This window comes from Aedes albopictus, chromosome 1, assembly GCF_035046485.1.
Source record: "Aedes albopictus strain Foshan chromosome 1, AalbF5, whole genome shotgun sequence".
Classification (NCBI taxonomy): Eukaryota; Metazoa; Arthropoda; class Insecta; order Diptera; family Culicidae; genus Aedes; species Aedes albopictus.
Genome location: NC_085136.1, coordinates 308688175 through 308709008, shown reverse-complemented (window position 1 = coordinate 308709008; position 20834 = coordinate 308688175). Strand labels below are relative to the sequence as shown.

The following is a 20834-nucleotide window of genomic DNA, read 5'->3' as shown; positions in this document are numbered from 1 at the left end:
CGAGGATTCTGTGGAGAATCCTCCGAGGATTCTGTGGAGAATCCTCCGAGGATTCTGTGGAGAATCCTCCGAGGATTCTGTGGAGAATCCTCCGAGGATTCTGTGGAGAATCCTCCGAGGATTCTGTGGAGAATCCTCCGAGGATTCTGTGGAGAATCCTCCGAGGATTCTGTGGAGAATCCTCCGAGGATTCTGTGGTGAATCCTCTCGGGGTTTTGCGGAGAGTACCCTCGGGGTTCTTTGGAGAATTCTCTCAGGATTATGAGGAGATTTCTCTCAGGGTTCTGTAGAGAATCCCTTGAGATCTCTGTGGAGAATTCTTAAAGAATTCTGTGGAGAATCCCCTTCGGGATTCTGTTTAGAATCCCTCTGGAGGGATTCTGAGGCTATTGTTGCGAGAATTCTGTGGAGAATCGAGTGAGAATTCAGTTCAGTAGAACATATCCGGATATTTTTGTAGAAAATCATTTCAATCAACTCAGTCATAACTCAACACTGTTTTAACCCCATCTAATTATCTTTGTTTTTCTCACATTCTCCCACATCCTCAGATTTCAACGGCGACGGCAAACCGGACAACATCACGTTCATGATCAAACGCATCAAGGTGCACAATCTGAACGCCCTCAAGGATCCGACCTATCGCTTCGCCGGCAGCTACGGCGTAGAAAAGTTCCTGGAGCTGTTCTCAGGTAGGTCGTTGCGCTTAGTTTTCCCATTCCCGGCGCGATTTTATCTATATCAAAACGATGGGCGGAAGAGGAAGGGTTCTCTTGCCGATGACGCAATCTCTCTAGCAAGACTATAGTGGGGTAGATAAAAGGTGTGAAGCACATTGTTTCCTCCGGTTCCAGCATAAATTTATCGTAGGAAGGGTGGAAATCGCGCACCCTCAACCGTGGACGTGCAGTAAAAGATTGAACTCCGGAATAAAAATGCAGACAAACAATGGCATTTCTTGGTGTCTTGGCATAGGTACACAGTGGTAGGCACAGCAGAAAATAACAGGCGCTCTTGTGTCACATAAACAATGTAAAAAAGCGTAAGGGAAAATAATAAAAAAGGGACGTATTGGTCGGGATTCGAACACTGGAGAGTGAGGATCAAGAACAGCGCCCGTATCTTCCAAGTCAATCGGTTGAGAACCAAACTGTATTGGAAATTTCATGTTTCAACAAATTTTTTTCACTGTGCACCACAGACAAAGACAAACCCTTCGAGAAACGAGGAGCTAAAAGCAGTAAATTTGCTCCGTGTTGGGATGTACCAGCTATCGACCTACCTACCTACCTACCTACCAACCAATAAACTAACTATGGAGAGTGTGATGTGGGCGGGAATGTACACAAATGCACCTCAGCCCCGCGCAATGGCACCCAGCACAATGGAAATGGTTTTATTGGCGGGAAAATTTTTATTTCCAAACGAATCGTTCCGTTTCTTCCGTCTGATTGAAGGTGCTATGGTGTGTGCGTTCGGAATGGTAATGGTTTGTCCCTTCGACCTTACACTGCACTAGGACGAGAACGGGTCTGTTGGTTTTGGGTTTTGGAAAATGGAGTACGTCACCCATGGCACACTATCACTCCATTCAACATCGAAGATTGTGTTTGGAAATTGCAGAATGAACTGCTATTTATATTTGGTTTTGTAAAGCAAATATGTACAGCTTGACAGAGGATGTCTGGTACAATTCTCCACAGTATTCCTAAGGGATTCTTCTCAGAATTCCAGGAAGATTCTCCACAGAATCCTCGTAGGATTCTACTCAGAATCCTCGCTGGATTTTCCCCAGAACCCTCGGAGGATTCTCCACAGAATCCTCGGAGGATTCTCCACAGAATCCTCGGAGGATTCTCCACAGAATCCTCGGAGGATTCTCCGATTCTCTGCGGAGAGGATTCTCCACAGAATCCTCGGTTGATTCTCCACAGAATCCTCGGTTGATTCTCCACAGAATCCTCGGTTGATTCTCCACAGAATCCTCGGTTGATTCTCCACAGAGTCCTCGGAGGATTATCCACAGAATCCTCGGTTGATTCTCCACAGAGTCCTCGGAGGATTCTCCACAGAATCCTCGGAGGATTCTCCACAGAATCCTCGGAGGATTCTCCACAGAATCCTCGGAGGATTCTCCACAGAATCCTCGGAGGATTCTCCACAGAATCCTCGGAGGATTCTCCACAGAATCCTCGGAGGATTCTCCACAGAATCCTCGGAGGATTCTCCACAGAATCTTCGGAGGATTCTCCACAGAATCCTCGGAGGATTCTCCACAGAATCCTCGGAGGATTCTCCACAGAATCCTCGGAGGATTCTCCACAGAATCCTCGGAGGATTCTCCACAGAATCCTCGGAGGATTCTCCACAGAATCCTCGGAGGATTCTCCACAGAATCCTCGGAGGATTCTCCACAGAATCCTCGGAGGATTCTCCACAGAATCCTCGGAGGATTCTCCACAGAATCCTCGGAAGATTCTCCACAGAATCCTTGGAGGATTCTCCACAGAATCCTCGGAGGATTCTCCACAGAATCCTTGGAGGATTCTCCACAGAATCCTCGGAGGATTCTCCACAGAATCCTCGGAGGATTCTCCACAGAATCCTCGGAGGATTCTCCACAGAATCCTCGGAGGATTCTCCACAGAATCCTCGGAGGATTCTCCACAGAATCCTCGGAGGATTCTCCACAGAATCCTCGGAGGATTCTCCACAGAATCCTCGGAGGATTCTCCACAGAATCCTCGGAGGATTCTCCACAGAATCCTCGGAGGATTCTCCACAGAATCCTCGGAGGATTCTCCACAGAATCCTCGGAGGATTCTCCACAGAATCCTCGGAGGATTCTCCACAGAATCCTCGGAGGATTCTCCACAGAATCCTCGGAGGATTCTCCACAGAATCCTCGGATGATTCTCCACAGAATCCTCGGAGGATTCTCCTCAGAATCCTCGGAGGATTCTCCACACAATCCTCGGAGGATTCTCCACACAATCCTCGGAGGATTCTCCACAGAATCCTCGAAGGATTCTCCACAGAATCCTCGAAGGATTCTCCACAGAATCCTCGAAGGATTCTCCACAGAATCCTCGGAGGATTCTCCACAGAATCCTCGGAGGATTCTCCACAGAATCCTCGGAGGATTCTCCACAGAATCCTCGGAGGATTCTCCACAGAATCCTCGGAGGATTCTCCACAGAATCCTCGGAGGATTCTCCACAGAATCCTCGGAGGATTCTCCACAGAATCCTCGGAGGATTCTCCACAGAATCCTCGGAGGATTCTCCACAGAATCCTCGGAGGATTCTCCACAGAATCCTCGGAGGATTCTCCACAGAATCCTCGGAGGATTCTCCACAGAATCCTCGGAGGATTCTCCACAGAATCCTCGGAGGATTCTCCACAGAATCCTCGGAGAATTCTTCACAGAATCCTCGGAGGATTCTCCACAGAATCCTCGGAGGATTCTCCACAGAATCCTCGGAGGATTCTCCACAGAATCCTCGGAGGATTCTCCACAGAATCCTCGGAGGATTCTCCACAGAATCCTCGGAGGATTCTCCACAGAATCCTCGGAGGATTCTCCACAGAATCCTCGGAGGATTCTCCACAGAATCCTCGGAGGATTCTCCACAGAATCCTCGGAGGATTCTCCACAGAATCCTCGGAGGATTCTCCACAGAATCCTCGGAGGATTCTCCACAGAATCCTCGGAGGATTCTCCACAGAATCCTCGGAGGATTCTCCACAGAATCCTCGGAGGATTCTCCACAGAATCCTCGGAGGATTCTCCACAGAATCCTCGGAGGATTCTCCACAGAATCCTCGGAGGATTCTCCACAGAATCCTCGGAGGATTCTCCACAGAATCCTCGGAGGATTCTCCACAGAATCCTCGGAGGATTCTCCACAGAATCCTCGGAGGATTCTCCACAGAATCCTCGGAGGACTCTCCACAGAATCCTCGGAGGACTCTCCACAGAATCCTCGGAGGACTCTCCACAGAATCCTCGAAGGATTCTCCACAGAATCCTCGGAGGATTCTCCACTGAATCCTCGGAGGTTTTCCACAGAATCCTCGGAGGATTCTCCACAGAATCCTCGAAGGATTCTCCACAGAATCCTCGGAGGATTCTCCACAGAATCATTCTCCACAGAATCCTCGGAGGATTCTCCACAGAATCCTCGGAGGATTCTCCACAGAATCATTCTCCACAGAATCCTCGGAGGATTCTTCACAGATTCCTCGGAAGATTCTCCACAGATTTCTCGGATAATTTTCCACAAGAATCCTTGGAGGTTTCTCCACAGAATTCTCGGAGGATTGTCCACATCGTTAAAATGACCAATTTTTTTAAACGATTTCGGTTCAGAATGAAAGGTTAACTTGTCTGCTAACTGCTCTCTCCATCCAAATTTCGATTCACAAACAAAATTTATTCCCAATTGGGGAAGATCATCGTCTCGCTTAACCAAGGAAGGGAAGCCCTCCCAATCCAAATTGAGCCCGATCAAAGACTCCCATAAAAATCGACGATGACTGTCAATGCATATTTTATTGGCCCAGAACGCTTGCTATTGCCACGATATTCCTGGAATCGCAATTCACCCGTTATCCCGAACAAAAAAAAATATATATACAAATTCCTTGAATGCCACATTCCGCAGCAGACCCAGACCCTACAACCTACAAAGTTGACCGTTGGAAAAAATATTTGCAGTCACCCTTCGCCGAAAACGCAAATAAATTGCTCCACAAGTGAAGTCCCTCTTCCGGACGGAATCACCCCCATCGCCGCCGCCGACACAACAGTTTGATTGGGTCTTCCTCCCTTGGCGCGCCGCGGCGGTGGCGGCATCAACGGTGGCGTAACAATAACAGTCACACACTAACACCACACACAACTATCCTGGTGGCTGGTGGTGGTGGTGGGGGCTCAACCATCAGCAGGCAGGCAGGAAGCCAATCTCAACTACCACCCACTCTGCCACCCATCGAACAGACCGCGCGGGAAACCGTCGACCGGAAACCAACCAAATAATGCAAATACGAAATAAAACGATATAAACGGCACGGGCTTGGTGGTCTAGTGGCTACCGCTTCTGATTTATATGCAGAAGGTCCTGGGTTCAATCCCTGGCCCGTCCCTTTCCTCCTACTTTGTATCTTTCTATATACTTTCTCTCTGCTCTCTACATATACAACTCATGTATATAAACATGTTCATAGCCGTCGCTAGAACAGAAACGGGTTGAAAAAGCCGTTTCCCTTCCTTCCAAACTTTCACAGCACAGTGTCACAATCCTATTAGATAGAAAACGCCTACAAGTTATGCAATCATGCGAACTGTGCCGCACATCTTCAAAATAATAAAAACACACAATTCTATCACCTTCCCCTGGTATCCACAAACCAATGTGTGAACCTTCTGCCAACCAATTCCCACCAACACTCCAACATCCGCATGAATTTGTGCTGGCGCAGAGGTATATTCGGCCAGATGTGGATACAAACGATTGCAATCATCACTTCCTTACCCCTTCCCCACATTGACCTGCAACCTGACGTGGCAGGCGCCATTGTCGCCTAAAAATAGAAGATCACCAATGCTCACACACTGAAGATGCCTGCTAGTCCCCGGCAGTTATCTCATTGGTCCTTGTGTGAGTGTAGGTGGTCTGGCGATACTGGAGTAGCATCCACGGGCGGTCAATCAAGCTCAAGCTCAAGCTCAAGCTCAATACGAAATAAAACGAATATAAACTTTTTCCTCCATCGCTCAGGCGGTCGTCGTCGTCGTCGTTTGAGTCGCTTCGCGATGCAGAGTGGTTCGAATTGCGGGGAAGTTTTGGCAAAAACATGCATCTCAGAATTACACTTCTGGAGAAGAGGATGTTGCAACTTATTTGGTGCGTTACATAGTGTCCGAGGGAATTTTAGCGGAATTTCGACGGCAGTTCAGGCAGTTTCAGAGGATTTTATGAGGGCTTCAGAGAGGTTTTCGAGGATTTCTTAATGTCTCAGGTGCGTTACATGGGGTCCGTTCGGGTTTAAGGGGGATTCCGGAGGCATTTCAGGAAGCTTCAGAGGATTTTTGGAGGGTTGTAGATGCGTTACTGGTGCGTTTTAGGTGGTTTCGTTGGAACTTGCGTTAAATGGGGTCCATGGAGGTTTTAAGGGGTTTCGGAGGGTCTCAGGTGAGTTACATGGGGTCCGAGGGTGATTATATGTGGATGCCGAAGACATTTCAGGAAGTTTCAGAGGATTTTTGGATAGTTTCAGAGGGGTGTTCGAAGATTTCTTAGGGTCTGAGGTGCGTTACATGGGGTCCAAGGGGGATTAATGGGGATTCCGGAGGCATTACAGGAAGCTCCAGAGAATTTTTGGAGAGCTGTAGATGCGTTACTGGTGCGTTTTCGGTGGTTTTGTAGGGTCTACGGTCCGTTTCATGGGACCATTAGAATTCTGAGGGTCTCAGATGCGTTACGTGGAGTCTGGGGTGGTTTTAGGTGGATTCCGAAGACATTTCAGAAAGCTTCAAAGGATTTTTGGATGGTTTCAGAAGCTTTTTTGGAGTTTCTGAGGGTCTCAGGTGCGTTACACGGGGTCCTAGGAGGTTTAAGGCATCTCGGCGGTATATCGGAAAGTTTCAGAAGACTTCACAAAAACCCTTGAAACCTCTTCAAGCCCACACGTATTGAAACGCCCCTGAAACCAGCTTAGTATCATTGAAATGCCCTTGAAATTTCCGTAATCTATTTGAAATTACCCTGACACTTCTTATATTTAAGGGTGTTCTTGAAACTCCCTGATACGGCCCTGACCTGAGATATCTTGCAACACCCCTGAAACCTCCGTAGTATTCCAATTGAAACGCCCCTGAAATGCTATCGAACGCTCCTAAACCTCCCGGAACGCGCTTGAAACGTTCCTGAAACCTCCTGAAACTCTCTGAAATTCCTTGCAATGCCTTGAAACCCTTGTACATCTGCGCTCTCACAAACGTAGAATAATAATTCATGTGAGTGTTAAATGTTTAGTGCTTCCATATGTATTGGAAAATTCTCATTGTTAACATGAGAAAACCGCTTTCATTTATTTATTGCACCTTCATTTGTGTGAAAAAGTTTCCTGTATGAGTTTTGCATTTTTTTTGTGCTCTTACTTATAATAAAAACTCTGTGATATTGGGACTTCTTCCAAGGATTTCTTCAGAAATCCATCCGTTCAAATAATTCTTCAAAAACATTATCAGAAATTTATTCGAGTATTACCTACAAATTTCCCCTGAATTTCATAACGGGCTTGCAAAAATATATAATCTTTGATATACTAGGAAATTTTCTCCCGGGATTTTTTTTAGTTTCGGAAATTAATTTAAACATTTCACTAGTTATTTCTCTCTATTTTTTTTAAAGAATATTTTGAAAAATTTAACATGGATTGGTTCAGAAACTCCTGCAAAAATGTCTTCTGAATGCTTTTCTGATCCCTTCAGACATTCTTTGAGAAATTCCTCCAGAAATTTGTCGAAAAATTTATTCAGAAAACCATCAATAGATATCTTCATAAATTCCTCCAAGGATTCCAGTAAAAAAATTCCAGGAATTTAATAAGAAACTTTTTCGGCGATTCCTATAAAAATGTGCTTGGGTATTTTTGGTGAATTTTGCCAGGAATGCCTTCGGAGAGGTCAGGAACAATTCCTTCAGGAACTCTTCCAGGGTTTCGTTCAGTGAATTCATAGTTTCCTTTGAAGTTTTCTCAAAAAAATTCTAGTGATTATTCCTAAAATTAATTTAAGTACTCCTTTATGAAGTCTTCCTTGGATTCCTCTTGAAATTGCTCCATGTATTCAGTAATTACTCCGGGAATTCGGTCTTAAAATCCGCCAAGATTTCTTTCAGAAACTCCTTCTGCGGCTTCTTCAGAAATACTTCCAGGGATTTTAAAAGAAACTTCTCCAGTGCATTTTTTTTTCAATTCCTTCTAAACCAATTTCCATAAAATTTCCTTTAAGAACTCTTTTGGGAAGATTTGCATGAGTTCCATCCAAAACTCCAACAGGGATTACTAGTTAAATTCTTCTTTGGATTCGTTTTAAAATAAATCTTCGAAAATTTTTCAAGAATTCCTTCATTAACTCTTTTAGCGAAAATCTTTCAGAGACTTCTTCAGAAATTCGTGCATGTATTTCTTTCCAAGGATTCGTGAATTATTACTTTCAGTGATTTAAGCAGGAATTCCATAAAAAAAATCTTCCATATATTCCTCCATGTGTTTTCCCAAAAATTTCTCCGGCACTTCTACTAAGGATAACTTAATGAATTCCTCCACAATTCTGGACGGAAATTATTTAGAAATATTTCTTTGAATTTCGTCAAGAATTCTTTGGGGAACATCTCTAGAATATTTTTGAAGAATCTTTACAGAATTTCTGCATGAACTCGTTTAGAAATACATACACATACTATCAGGGAATCCTCCTTAAATTTTATCAAAATATTTCTCCAGGAATTTTCCTTTAAAAACCAATAAACTTTTCTAGCAGTTCTACCAACGGTTTCTCGTGAAGTTTCACCATGAACTTCCGCAGAAATTCCTCATGGAATTCCTTCAAGGGTTTCCCTGGGATTTCTTTAGTTATTTCTAGAAAGATTTTATTCAGCAGTACTTTCTGTGAAATCTACGAGTGTTCTACTGGAAATTTCTTCAGAAAATTTTTCTGAGATTTTGTTCAAAAATCCCTGCTCGAGCTCGCTCAATCATCTTCCAGAGAATTTTTCAAAATTTTAGGACTTTTTTTTCAAAAATTGGATTATTTTTTCAGAAATATCTTTTAACTAGAAATAAAAAGTTGCAAAGGTTCCTTCGCAAATTCTTCCAAGAGTTCAAAGGGATTTTTATAGAAATTACTCCCGCTGTTCCTTTAGAAACATCATCTGGGATTCCTGCAAATGTACAGGTATTCCCCCAGGAAGATTCTTTATTAAGATTCTTAATTCCGAAGAAAAATGTTTGAGAAATTTCTGAAGAGAGTATTTTTGGATTCCTGCCCAAGTAACATTTTTAAGTCTTATAGACAAGAAGAGGTTTTGAGAAGCATCATTAAACCAAAATTAAAGCTGTTAGGTTATATTACGATTCTCAAAATATGTACAAGACTAATTGGTCATCAAATTATCACTTGGGTGAAGATATCCATCGATGAATTTCTGTAGATGTCATTTCAAAAATGCCTACAGAAATTGCGGATAAGGGTGCTGCCAATGGATTTTTTGATCTCGTGAAGATATACCAAGAGGATTTTTGTAAGAATATCTAATACAATTTCTGAAGGGATTTATACAAAAATCTTTAAAGTACTACCCGGAAAAAAATCTGTAGGGAGCTGAAACTGAGAAGAAATCCTTTAAAAATTCTTCAGAGTACCACTGACTTAATTTTTGAAAAAAAAACGAACTGTTGAAGGAATCTTCGAAAGCATACCAAAACGAGCTGGAGAACCCTCTGAAAATAGTGATAGAAGAATGCCAAAGAATGCATTCTTATTTCTGCAAAAATTGGAGAAATACTTGAAATATTATCGAAAAAATCACCTTGAAGGTCTGAAAATATTCTAAGCATTTCTAGCTGGAGGTATACCTGGAGGAACTCTTGATCGACTTCTGGAAGAATCTATTCAAAGTTTTCTTTAAGGATTGCTAAACAAATGCCTGAGAGGAAAGCAAAGCATCGTAGTTGCTATTCCGTGATTGTCCAGAACAATCGAAATTACACAGAGAACCAACGAATAGTGCTTGGGATTGGCTAACCATTCTCAGTGTGCACTATTCGAGTGTTCAACATTTAAAAAGTAAATTACGGCACTGGTGACGTCCTAACGGTCATCAAAAATGGGAAGAAATCTTGGTTCAACAACCATTGCTATTAGAAACCTCAGGATTAACAGTATCCTAAGGAATTCCTCATCTTTCTAGTGGATTTCCTGGAGAAATCCCTGGACGAATTTCTGGAGGAAGCCCTGGGGGAGGAATTCCAGGAGGAATGCTTGAAGGGATTCCTGGAGAAATCCCTAAAGGAATTACTGGAGAAATCCCTAAAGGAATTCCTGGAGAAAACCCTGGTGAAATTCCTGGAGGAATCCCTGTTGGATTTCCTGGAGGAATTCCTGGAGGAATCCTTGGAGGAATTCCTGGAGGAATCCCTGGAGGAATCCCTGGAGGAATCTCTGGAGGAATCCTTGGAGGAATTCTTGGAGGAATCCCTGGAGGAATACCTGGAGAAATCCCTAGAGGAATTCCTGGAGGAATTCTTGGAGGAATCCTTGGAGGAATTCCTAGAGGATTCCCAGGAGGAATTCCTGGAGGAATTCCTAGAGGATTTTCTGGAGGAATTCCTGGAGGAATCCCGGCAGGAATCTCTGGAGGAATTCCTGGAGGAATTCTTGGAGAAATCCTTGAAGAAATTCCTGGAGGAATCCTTGAAGAAATTCCTGGAGAAATCCCTGAAGGAATCTCTGGAAGAATTCCTGGAGGAATTCTTGGAGGAATCTCTGGAGGAATTCCTGGAGAAATCCCTAGAGGAATTCCTGGAGGAATTCTTGGAGAAATTCCTTGGAGGAATTCCTAGAGGATTCCCAGGAGGAATTCCTGGAGGAATTCCTAGAGGATTTTTTGGAGGAATTCCTGGAGGAATCCCGGCTGGAATCTCTGGAGGAATTCCTGGAGGAATTCTTGGAGAAATTCTTGGAGAAATTCTTGGAGGATTCCCTGGAGGAATTCCTGGAGGATTCCCGGGAGGAATCTCTAGAGTAATTCCTGAAGGAACTCTTGGAGGAATCCCTGAAGGAATTCCTGGAGGAATCCTTGGAGGAATACTTGGAGGAATCCCTGGAGGAATACCTGGAGGAATACCTGGAGGAATCCCTGGAGGAACTCCTGGAGAAATCGCTGGAGGAATTCCTGGAGGAATCCCTGGAGGAATTTCTGGAGGAAGCCCTGGGGGGAGGAATTTCAGGAGGAATGCTTGAAGGGATTCCTGGAGAAATCTCTTAAGGAATTCCTTGAGAAATCCCTGAAGGAATTCCTGGAGAAATCCCTGGTGAAATTCCTGGAGGAATCCTTGTTGGAATTCCTGGAGGAATTCCTGGAGGAATTCTTGGAGGAATTCCTAGAGAAATCCCTGGAGGAATCCTTGGAGGAATTCCTGGAGGAATCCTTGGAGGAATTTCTAGAGGATTCCCTGGAGGAATTCCTGGAGGAATCCATGGAGAAATTCCTGGAGGAATCCTTGAAGAAATTCCTGGAGGAATCCTTGAAGAAATTCCTGGAGGAACCTCTGGAGGAATTCCTGGAGGAATTCTTGGAGGAATCCCGAGAGGAATTCCTGGAGAAATTCCTGGAGGAATTTCTGGAGGAATTCTTGGAGGAATCCTTGGAGGAATTCCTAGAGGATTCCCGGGAGGAATCTCTAGAGGAATTCCTGGAGGAATTCTTGGAAGAATCCCTGGAGGAATCCCGGCAGGAATCTCTGGGGGAATTCCTGGAGGAATTATTGGAGGAATTCATGGAGGATTCCCTAGAGAAATTCCTGGAGGATTCCCGGGAAGAATCTCTAGAGGAATTCATGAAGGAATTCTTGGAGGAATCCCTGGAGGAAGTCCGGGAGGAATCCTTGGAGGAATACCTGGAGGAATCCCTGGAGGAATTTTTGGAGAAATCGTTGGAGGAATTCCTGGAGGAATCCCTGGAGGAAGCCCTGGAGGAAGCCCTGGAGGGAGGAATTCCAGGAGGAATACTTGAAGGGATTCCTGGAGAAATCCCTAAAGGAATTCCTCTAGAAATCCTTAAAGGAAATCCTGGAGAAATCCCCGGTGAAATTCCTGAAGGAATCCCTGTTGGAATTCCTGGAAGAATTTCTGGAGGAATCCTTGGAGGAATTCTGGAGGAATCCCTGGAGGAATCTCTGGAGGAATCCTTGGAGGAATTTCTAGAGGATTGCCTGGAGGAATTCCTGGAGGAATCCTTGGAGAAATTCCTTGAGGAATCCTTGAAGAAATTCCTGGAGGAATCCCTGAAGGAATCTCTGGAGGAATTCCTGGAGGAGTTCTTGGAGGAATCCCGGGAGGAATTCCTGGAGAAATTCCTGGAGGAATTTCTGGAGGAATCCTTGGAGGAATTCCTGGAGGAATCCTTGGAGGAATTCCTGGAGGAATCCCTGGAGGAATCCCTGGAGGAATACCTAAAGGAATCTCTAGAGGAATTCCTGGAGGAATTCTTAGAGGAATCCCTGGAGGAATTCTTGGAGGAATCCCTGGAGGAAATCCTGGAGGAATCCTTGGAGGAATACCTGGAGGAATACCTGGAGGAATCCCTGGAGGAATTCCTGGAGGAATCCCTGGAGGAATTCCTGGAGGAATCCCTGGAGGAATTTCTGGAGAAATCCCTGGAGGAATTTCTGGAGAAATCCCTGGAGGAATTCCTGGAGAAATCGCTGGAGGAATTCCTGGAGAAATCCCTGGAGGGATTCCTGGAGAAATTCCTGGAGGAATCCCTGGAGGAATCCCTGGAGGAATCCCTGGAGGAATTCCTGGAGGAATCCCCGGAGGAATTCCTGGAGGAATCCCTGGAGGAATTCCTAGAGGAATCACTGGAGGAATTCCTGGAGGAATTTCTGGATGAATCCCTGGTGGAATTCCTGGAGGAGTCCCTGGTGGAATTCCTGGAGGAATCCTTGGTGGAGTTCCTGGAGGAATCCCTGGAGGAATTCCTGGAGGCTACATCAGTACAATATTTTCACAAAACTGAACCACTCTGCCCCAATTCGGAGTAACCCATAAATTCTCCGAAAGGCTGAGTGAGAGCGAAAAAAAAGCATAAATTTATGCTACTTCACCGATCTTCCCCTTTGACTGTGTTGTTGGTTCAAACTCAAATCAGGTAGGTTGGTTTTGGTAGGTACGTAGATATACGTAGGTATGTATGTCGGTATGTCGGTAGTAGGTAGACGAAACTAGATGGAAAAGAGCACGGACCCAGAAAAACGGCGGAAATCTGGGAAAATAATGTGTGCCATGATAAGCAGAAAACCGAGACACCACCACCACCAGCAGCCGGCTGGCTGGAGGAATGTTATTGCTCTGCTCGGTTTTCCTACTAGGTATGTACTTCGAATTGGTTTAGCTCGGGTAACTACTGCTTTGCGTGCAAAAGGAGGGCACATATGTGTGTTCGTATGCACCACAAGCAACAGGATATCTCGGGGTCTCGGAAGGATTCCCAAATAGTGGAACGTTCTGAATTGCAGATTAGATGAAGTTGGAAATTTCTACTCTTGTGGAGCGGATCTGGTGTGATGGTTAGAACACTTGACTATCACGCCGAGGACCTGGGATCGAATCCCACACCCGACAAACTCACAAAAAATGTGAGTTCTTCCTTCGGAAGGGAAGTAAAGCGTGGGTCCCGAGATGAACTAGCGTAGAGCTAAAAATCTCGTTAATACAGATAAAAAAACTACTCTTTGTTATGAATTTCTGTTTGTAAGTTGATTTGACATGGCAACACTAAAGATTTAAACAGAAAAATTTAGAACAAAACCTCAAAGTACTTTGAACTTTTCAACTTCAAAGTTTGGGAATCACTGCAGAAATTCCATACCTACATATATTTGTCATTGCAAGTCGTTCCGCAAGTGAAGATATGCAAAAATCTCGCACCCGACGCCTCAAACTCAAAACCGCTGCATGAGTTTGCTCTGTGGCGCGGCGTAGGTACATATAGGGAATCGCGCCACTTGGGCGGTGGCTTCTATATTCGTCTGTTTTCCACTATAACTCAGTCAAATTTGAACCAATTGACACAACTTTTGGAATGTGGTGAGATAGGTATAGTATCTACCCGTGTACAACATTTCGAGTCAATTGGTTCAACATTGACTGAGTTGTAGTGGAAAACAGACGAATATAGAAGCCACCGCCCAAGTGGCGCGATACCCTAGGGCTGATTCTGACATTCGCACCACCGCCGCCGCAATCCGGTGCGGTGGTGTGCCATTCGTGTAACTGGCGGAATGATTTACCGTTTTCCATTCAATTCCAATTTTGGTTTGTGCTATGTGAATCAGCATAACCCCGACGACGACTACGATGATGGATGGGATTGCAACTGCAAGACCGACCCAGATTTGACTGCATTTTGCAAATGCAAAATTGTCACGAAATCTCGGAAAATCTCTGCCTTTGATGGGTGTGATGTGACATATTTTTTAAATTTCTCCCCGGTCGTGATCGATTCCTTGATTCCGGACTGACGACTGAGGAACGTTTATTGCGAAATCTACCGGCAGAAAAACGTCTTACCCGGGAATTATCTGTTCAGCACACAGCTCTCGTACGTCGGCACCATGTACTTGATGTTCAGGTACGCGTCCGGGCCACCATGTCGCTCCAGCATCTGAAGTGTTACGTCGATGACGTCACCGACCCGGTTTCCGCCCTGGAAGTCGATTTGGTCCCCGATGTTGACGTTGCAATCGCGGAACAGATTCGGGATGGGCAGGAGCTGCCGGTAGTACGGAACCAGAGCCGGGCCGATCCAGGGTCCTAAAGGAGAAGAATTAGGAAGCCAGAGTAACAATTTATAAGAAGAAAATGATTTTGTGTTAACGGACCGCATTTACTCAAAACATCTCACAAAAATCCACCAAACCAAATATAAGTTAAACAGGAAAGAACAGAACAGGATGAAAAATGAAACAGAACTGGAACTTTACACAAGAGTTCGAGGAATTTCTCACAGAATCTTCTCAGAGAAGTTCGAGGAACTTCTCCCAGAAGTTCGAGGAACTTCTCCCAGAAGTTCGAGGAACTTCTCCCAGAAGTTCGAGGAACTTCTCCCAGAAGTTCGAGGATCTTTTCTCAGAAATTTGAGGAACTTTTCCCAGAACATCGAGGAACTATTCTCAGCAGTTCGAGGAACTTCTCACAGAAATTCGAGGAACTTCTCATAGAAGTTCGAGGAACTTCTCCCTCGAAGTTCGAGGAACTTCTCCCTCGAAGTTCGAGGAACTTCTTCCAGAAATTCGAGGAGCTTCTTCCAGAAGTTCGAGGAACTTCTCCCAGAAGTTCGAGGAACTTCTCCAAGAAGCTCGAGGAACTTCTCCCAGAAGTTTGAGGAACTTCTCCCAGAAGTTCGAGGAACTTCTCCCAGAAGTTCGAGGATCTCTTCTCAGAAATTTGAGGAACTTTTCCCAGAACATCGAGGAACTATTCTCAGCAGTTCGAGGAACTTCTCACAGAAATTCGAGGAACTTCTCACAGAAGTTCGAGGAACTTCTCCCTCGAAGTTCGAGGAACTTCTTCCAGAAATTCGAGGAGCTTCTTCCAGAAGTTCGAGGAACTTCTCCCAGAAGTTCGAGGAACTTCTCCCAGAAGTTCGAGGAACTTCTCCCAGAAGTTCGAGGAACTTCTCCCAGAAGTTCGAGGAACTTCTCCCAGAAGTTCGAGGAACTTCTCCCAGAAGTTCGAGGATCTTTTCTCAGAAATTTGAGGAACTTTTCCCAGAACATCGAGGAACTATTCTCAGCAGTTCGAGGAACTTCTCACAGAAATTCGAGGAACTTCTCATAGAAGTTCGAGGAACTTCTCCCTCGAAGTTCGAGGAACTTCTTCCAGAAATTCGAGGAGCTTCTTCCAGAAGTTCGAGGAACTTCTCCCAGAAGTTCGAGGAACTTCTCCAAGAAGCTCGAGGAACTTCTCCCAGAAGTTCGAGGAACTTCTCCCAGAAGTTCGAGGATCTTTTCTCAGAAATTTGAGGAACTTTTCCCAGAACATCGAGGAACTATTCTCAGCAGTTCGAGGAACTTCTCACAGAAATTCGAGGAACTTCTCACAGAAGTTCGAGGAACTTCTCACAGAAATTCGAGGAACTTCTCACAGAAGTTCGAGGAACTTCTCCCTCGAAGTTCGAGGAACTTCTTCCAGAAATTCGAGGAGCTTCTTCCAGAAGTTCGAGGAACTTCTCCCAGAAGTTCGAGGAACTTCTCCCAGAAGTTCGAGGAACTTCTCCCAGAAGTTCGAGGAACTTCTCCCAGAAGTTCGAGGAACTTCTCCCAGGAGTTCGAGGAACTTCTCCCAGAAGTTCGAGGAACTTCTCCCAGAAGTTCGAGGAACTTCTCCCAGAAGTTCGAGGAACTTCTCCCAGAAATTCGAGGAACTTCTCCCAGAAGTTCGAGGAACTTCTCCCAGAAGTTCGAGGAACTTCTCCCAGAAGTTCGAGGAACTTCTCCCAGAAGTTCAAGGAACTTCTCCCAGAAGTTCGAGGAACTTCTCCCAGAAGTTCGAGGAACTTCTCCCAGAAGTTCGAGGAACTTCTCCCAAAAGTTCGAGGAACTTCTCCCAGAAGTTCGAGGAACTTCTCACAGAAGTTCGAAGAACTTCTCAAAGAAGTTCGAAGAACTTCTCAAAGAAGTTCGAAGAACTTCTCAAAGAAGTTCGAAGAACTTCTCAAAGAAGTTCGAAGAACTTCTCGAAGAAGTTCGAAGAACTTCTCAAAGAAGTTCGAAGAACTTCTCAAAGAAGTTCGAAGAACTTCTCAAAGAAGTTCGAAGAACTTCTCAAAGAAGTTCGAAGAACTTCTCAAAGAAGTTCGAAGAACTTCTCAAAGAAGTTCGAAGAACTTCTCAAAGAAGTTCGAAGAACTTCTCAAAGAAGTTCGAAGAACTTCTCAAAGAAGTTCGAAGAACTTCTCAAAGAAGTTCGAAGAACTTCTCAAAGAAGTTCGAAGAACTTCTCAAAGAAGTTCGAAGAACTTCTCAAAGAAGTTCGAAGAACTTCTCAAAGAAGTTCGAAGAACTTCTCAAAGAAGTTCGAAGAACTTCTCAAAGAAGTTCGAAGAACTTCTCAAAGAAGTTCGAAGAACTTCTCAAAGAAGTTCGAAGAACTTCTCAAAGAAGTTCGAAGAACTTCTCAAAGAAGTTCGAAGAACTTCTCAAAGAAGTTCGAAGAACTTCTCAAAGAAGTTCGAAGAACTTCTCAAAGAAGTTCGAAGAACTTCTCAAAGAAGTTCGAAGAACTTCTCAAAGAAGTTCGAAGAACTTCTCACAGAAGTTCGAAGAACTTTTCGCAGAACTTCTCACAGAAGTTCGAAGAACTTCTAACAGAAATTCGAAGAACTTCTCACAGAATTTCGAAGAACTTCTCACAGAAGTTCAAAGAACTTCTCAAAGAAGTTCTTCGAACTTCTCTAAGAAGTTCGAAGAAAATCTCAAAGAAGTTCGAAGAACTTCTCACAGAAGTTCGAAGAACTTCTCACAGTACGTCGAAGAACTTCTCACAGAAGTTCAAAGAACTACTTACAGAAGTTCGAAGAACTTCTCACAGAAGTTCGAAGAACTTCTCACAGAAAATCGAAGAACTTTTCACAGAAGTTCGAAGAACTTTTCGCAGAACTTCTCACAGAAGTTCGAAGAACTTCTAACAAAAATTCGAAGAAATTTCCACAGAAGTTCGAAGAAATTTTCACAGAAGTTCGAAGAATTTATCACAGAAGTTCGAAGAACTTCTCACAGAAGTTCGAAAAACTTCTCACAGAAGTTCGAAGAACTTCTCACTTAATTTCCAAGAACTTCTCACAGAAGTTCCAAGAACTTCTCACAGAAGTTCGAGAATCTTCTGACAGAAGTTCGAGGAACTTCTGACAGAAGTTCGAGGAACTTTTGACAGAAGTTCGAAGAACTTCTCACAGAAGTTTGAAGAACTTCTCACAGAAGTTCGAAGAACTGCTCACAGAAGTTTGAAGAACTGCTCATAGAAGTTCGAAGAACTTCTCACCCTTTTGGGATTTCTACAGGAGTATTTGAAAATGTCAGTCATAGAATTCTTCCCGCGATTTCTATCTGTGGTTCAACTAGCGTTTCCTCGTAGCTGCTTCCAAAACTTCATGCTGTTATCGTCCACAGATTTCCCTCAGTGGTTTATCAGGACAACTCCCAGTGCTCTGAGTAGAATCCGGGAAATTATCCTGAAGTTCTTTTTGGTTTACCTTTTGGGATTTCTCAAAGAAATACTTTGGAAGTTCTTGTTCGGATTTTCCACAAGTTTTTCACGAAATTGAGTGGAACCTCCTCTGTGTAAAAAATAAGTCAATAAATTCCAGGATGACACTAAACTCCCGAGAAATGGGTTTGATTCTGAAGGTTTGAGATAGCGCCGAAGGAGCTTCCTGTTATTTCAGGGAAGCCTGGAAGGAGGATGTTCCAGGGGGTTCAAGAGGAGATTGGAAGGGCTCCACGGAAACTTAACCTTTCAAGACACGTGCCTGTATACGACGAGCGTGTTTTTTTGTAGTGGTTAAGAGGTAGAGTAGGGTTAAAAGGGGTTGATAAATTTTTTTGTGGGTTCCAGGGGGTTTCAAATTTGTTTTATGGGGTTTGAAGTCCTTTCAAAGGCGTTCCAAAACCTGAACCCCCTTTAATCGCTTAAACATATCTGAAACCCTCTTTACCTTCCTAAATCATCCTGCGAAGAAGTTCGAAGAACTTCTCAAAGAAGTTCGAAGAACTTCTCAAAGAAGTTCGAAGAACTTCTCAAAGAAGTTCGAAGAACTTCTCAAAGAAGTTCGAAGAACTTCTCAAAGAAGTTCGAAGAACTTCTCAAAGAAGTTCGAAGAACTTCTCAAAGAAGTTCGAAGAACTTCTCAAAGAAGTTCGAAGAACTTCTCAAAGAAGTTCGAAGAACTTCTCAAAGAAGTTCGAAGAACTTCTCAAAGAAGTTCGAAGAACTTCTCAAAGAAGTTCGAAGAACTTCTCAAAGAAGTTCGAAGAACTTCTCAAAGAAGTTCGAAGAACTTCTCAAAGAAGTTCGAAGAACTTCTCAAAGAAGTTCGAAGAACTTCTCAAAGAAGTTCGAAGAACTTCTCAAAGAAGTTCGAAGAACTTCTCAAAGAAGTTCGAAGAACTTCTCAAAGAAGTTCGAAGAACTTCTCACAGAAGTTCGAAGAACCTTCGCAGAACTTCTCACAGAAGTTCGAAGAACTTCTAACAGAAATTCGAAGAACTTCTCACAGAATTTCGAAGAACTTCTCACAGAAGTTCAAAGAACTTCTCAAAGAAGTTCTTCGAACTTCTCTAAGAAGTTCGAAGAAAATCTCAAAGAAGTTCGAAGAACTTCTCACAGAAGTTCGAAGAACTTCTCACAGAAGTTCGAAGAACTTCTCACAGTACGTCGAAGAACTTCTCACAGAAGTTCAAAGAACTACTTACAGAAGTTCGAAGAACTTCTCACAGAAGTTCGAAGAACTTCTCACAGAAAATCGAAGAACTTTTCACAGAAGTTCGAAGAACTTTTCGCAGAACTTCTCACAGAAGTTCGAAGAACTTCTAACAAAAATTCGAAGAAATTTCCACAGAAGTTCGAAGAAATTTTCACAGAAGTTCGAAGAATTTATCACAGAAGTTCGAAGAACTTCTCACAGAAGTTCGAAAAACTTCTCACAGAAGTTCGAAGAACTTCTCACTTAATTTCCAAGAACTTCTCACAGAAGTTCCAAGAACTTCTCACAGAAGTTCGAGAATCTTCTGACAGAAGTTCGAGGAACTTCTGACAGAAGTTCGAGGAACTTTTGACAGAAGTTCGAAGAACTTCTCACAGAAGTTTGAAGAACTTCTCACAGAAGTTCGAAGAACTGCTCACAGAAGTTTGAAGAACTGCTCATAGAAGTTCGAAGAACTTCTCACCCTTTTGGGATTTCTACAGGAGTATTTGAAAATGTCAGTCATAGAATTCTTCCCGCGATTTCTATCTGTGGTTCAACTAGCGTTTCCTCGTAGCTGCTTCCAAAACTTCATGCTGTTATCGTCCACAGATTTCCCTCAGTGGTTTATCAGGATAACTCCCAGTGCTCTGAGTAGAATCCGGGAAATTATCCTGAAGTTCTTTTTGGTTTACCTTTTGGGATTTCTCAAAGAAATACTTTGGAAGTTCTTGTTCGGATTTTCCACAAGTTTTTCACGAAATTGAGTGGAACCTCCTCTGTGTAAAAAATAAGTCAATAAATTCCAGGATGACACTAAACTCCCGAGAAATGGGTTTGATTCTGAAGGTTTGAGATAGCGCCGAAGGAGCTTCCTGTTATTTCAGGGAAGCCTGGAAGGAGGATGTTCCAGGGGGTTCAAGAGGAGATTGGAAGGGCTCCACGGAAACTTAACCTTTCAAGACACGTGCCTGTATACGACGAGCGTGTTATTTTGTAGTGGTTAAGAGGTAGAGTAGGGTTAAAAGGGGTTGATAAATTTTTTTGTGGGTTCCAGGGGGTTTCAAATTTGTTTTATGGGGTTTGAAGTCCTTTCAAAGGCGTTCCAAAACCTGAACCCCCTTTAATCGCTTAAACATATCTGAAACCCTCTTTACCTTCCTAAATCATCCTGCGATCAGCTGGTGTATCCCTAAAAAAAACTAGAATACACCTGAGTTCCTCTGAAACGCCCCTTAGACCCAATGAACCCCTCTGAGACTACCTGAAATGCCCCTGAAACCCCTAAAAATTCTTTGAAGCTCACTGAAATTCAGGGGCTTCACTGAATCCTCTAGAAACATTCACAAACACTCCTAAAAACCCTTAAAATTTCACTGAACACCCCTGCCTGCAACCTCCCGAAATCCTCCTGCCTGAGATCCCCAGAAACCCCTTGAACCTCCCCAAATGCCTCTGAGGACCCCCGAAACGCTTCGGAGAGACTCCCTCAAAATCTCTTGAATCTCTCTAGGCCTTTTAAGGTGCCTCTGAGATCCTCAAAGAACCCCTGAAACCCACCTAAAAGACCCCAGGATCCTC

General features: G+C 43.8%; 2 protein-coding genes across 2 annotated transcripts in view; one reads left to right on the top strand and one right to left on the bottom strand.

Moving 5' to 3' along the window:
* The window catches only part of LOC109621728 (uncharacterized), a 634920-nt gene that overhangs the window by 476262 nt on the left and 137824 nt on the right, over positions 1-20834 (top strand). Inside the window, exon 7 of the mRNA XM_062847117.1 lies at positions 552-692. Within this exon, the coding sequence (XP_062703101.1) occupies positions 552-692 (141 nt within the window). The remainder of the gene's footprint in view (positions 1-551; positions 693-20834) is intronic.
* Positions 14016-20834, bottom strand: part of LOC115257293 (parkin coregulated gene protein) — a 62796-nt gene continuing 55977 nt past the window's right edge. Inside the window, exon 4 of the mRNA XM_029856754.2 lies at positions 14016-14605. Within this exon, the coding sequence (XP_029712614.2) occupies positions 14370-14605 (236 nt within the window). The 3' untranslated portion in view covers positions 14016-14369. The remainder of the gene's footprint in view (positions 14606-20834) is intronic.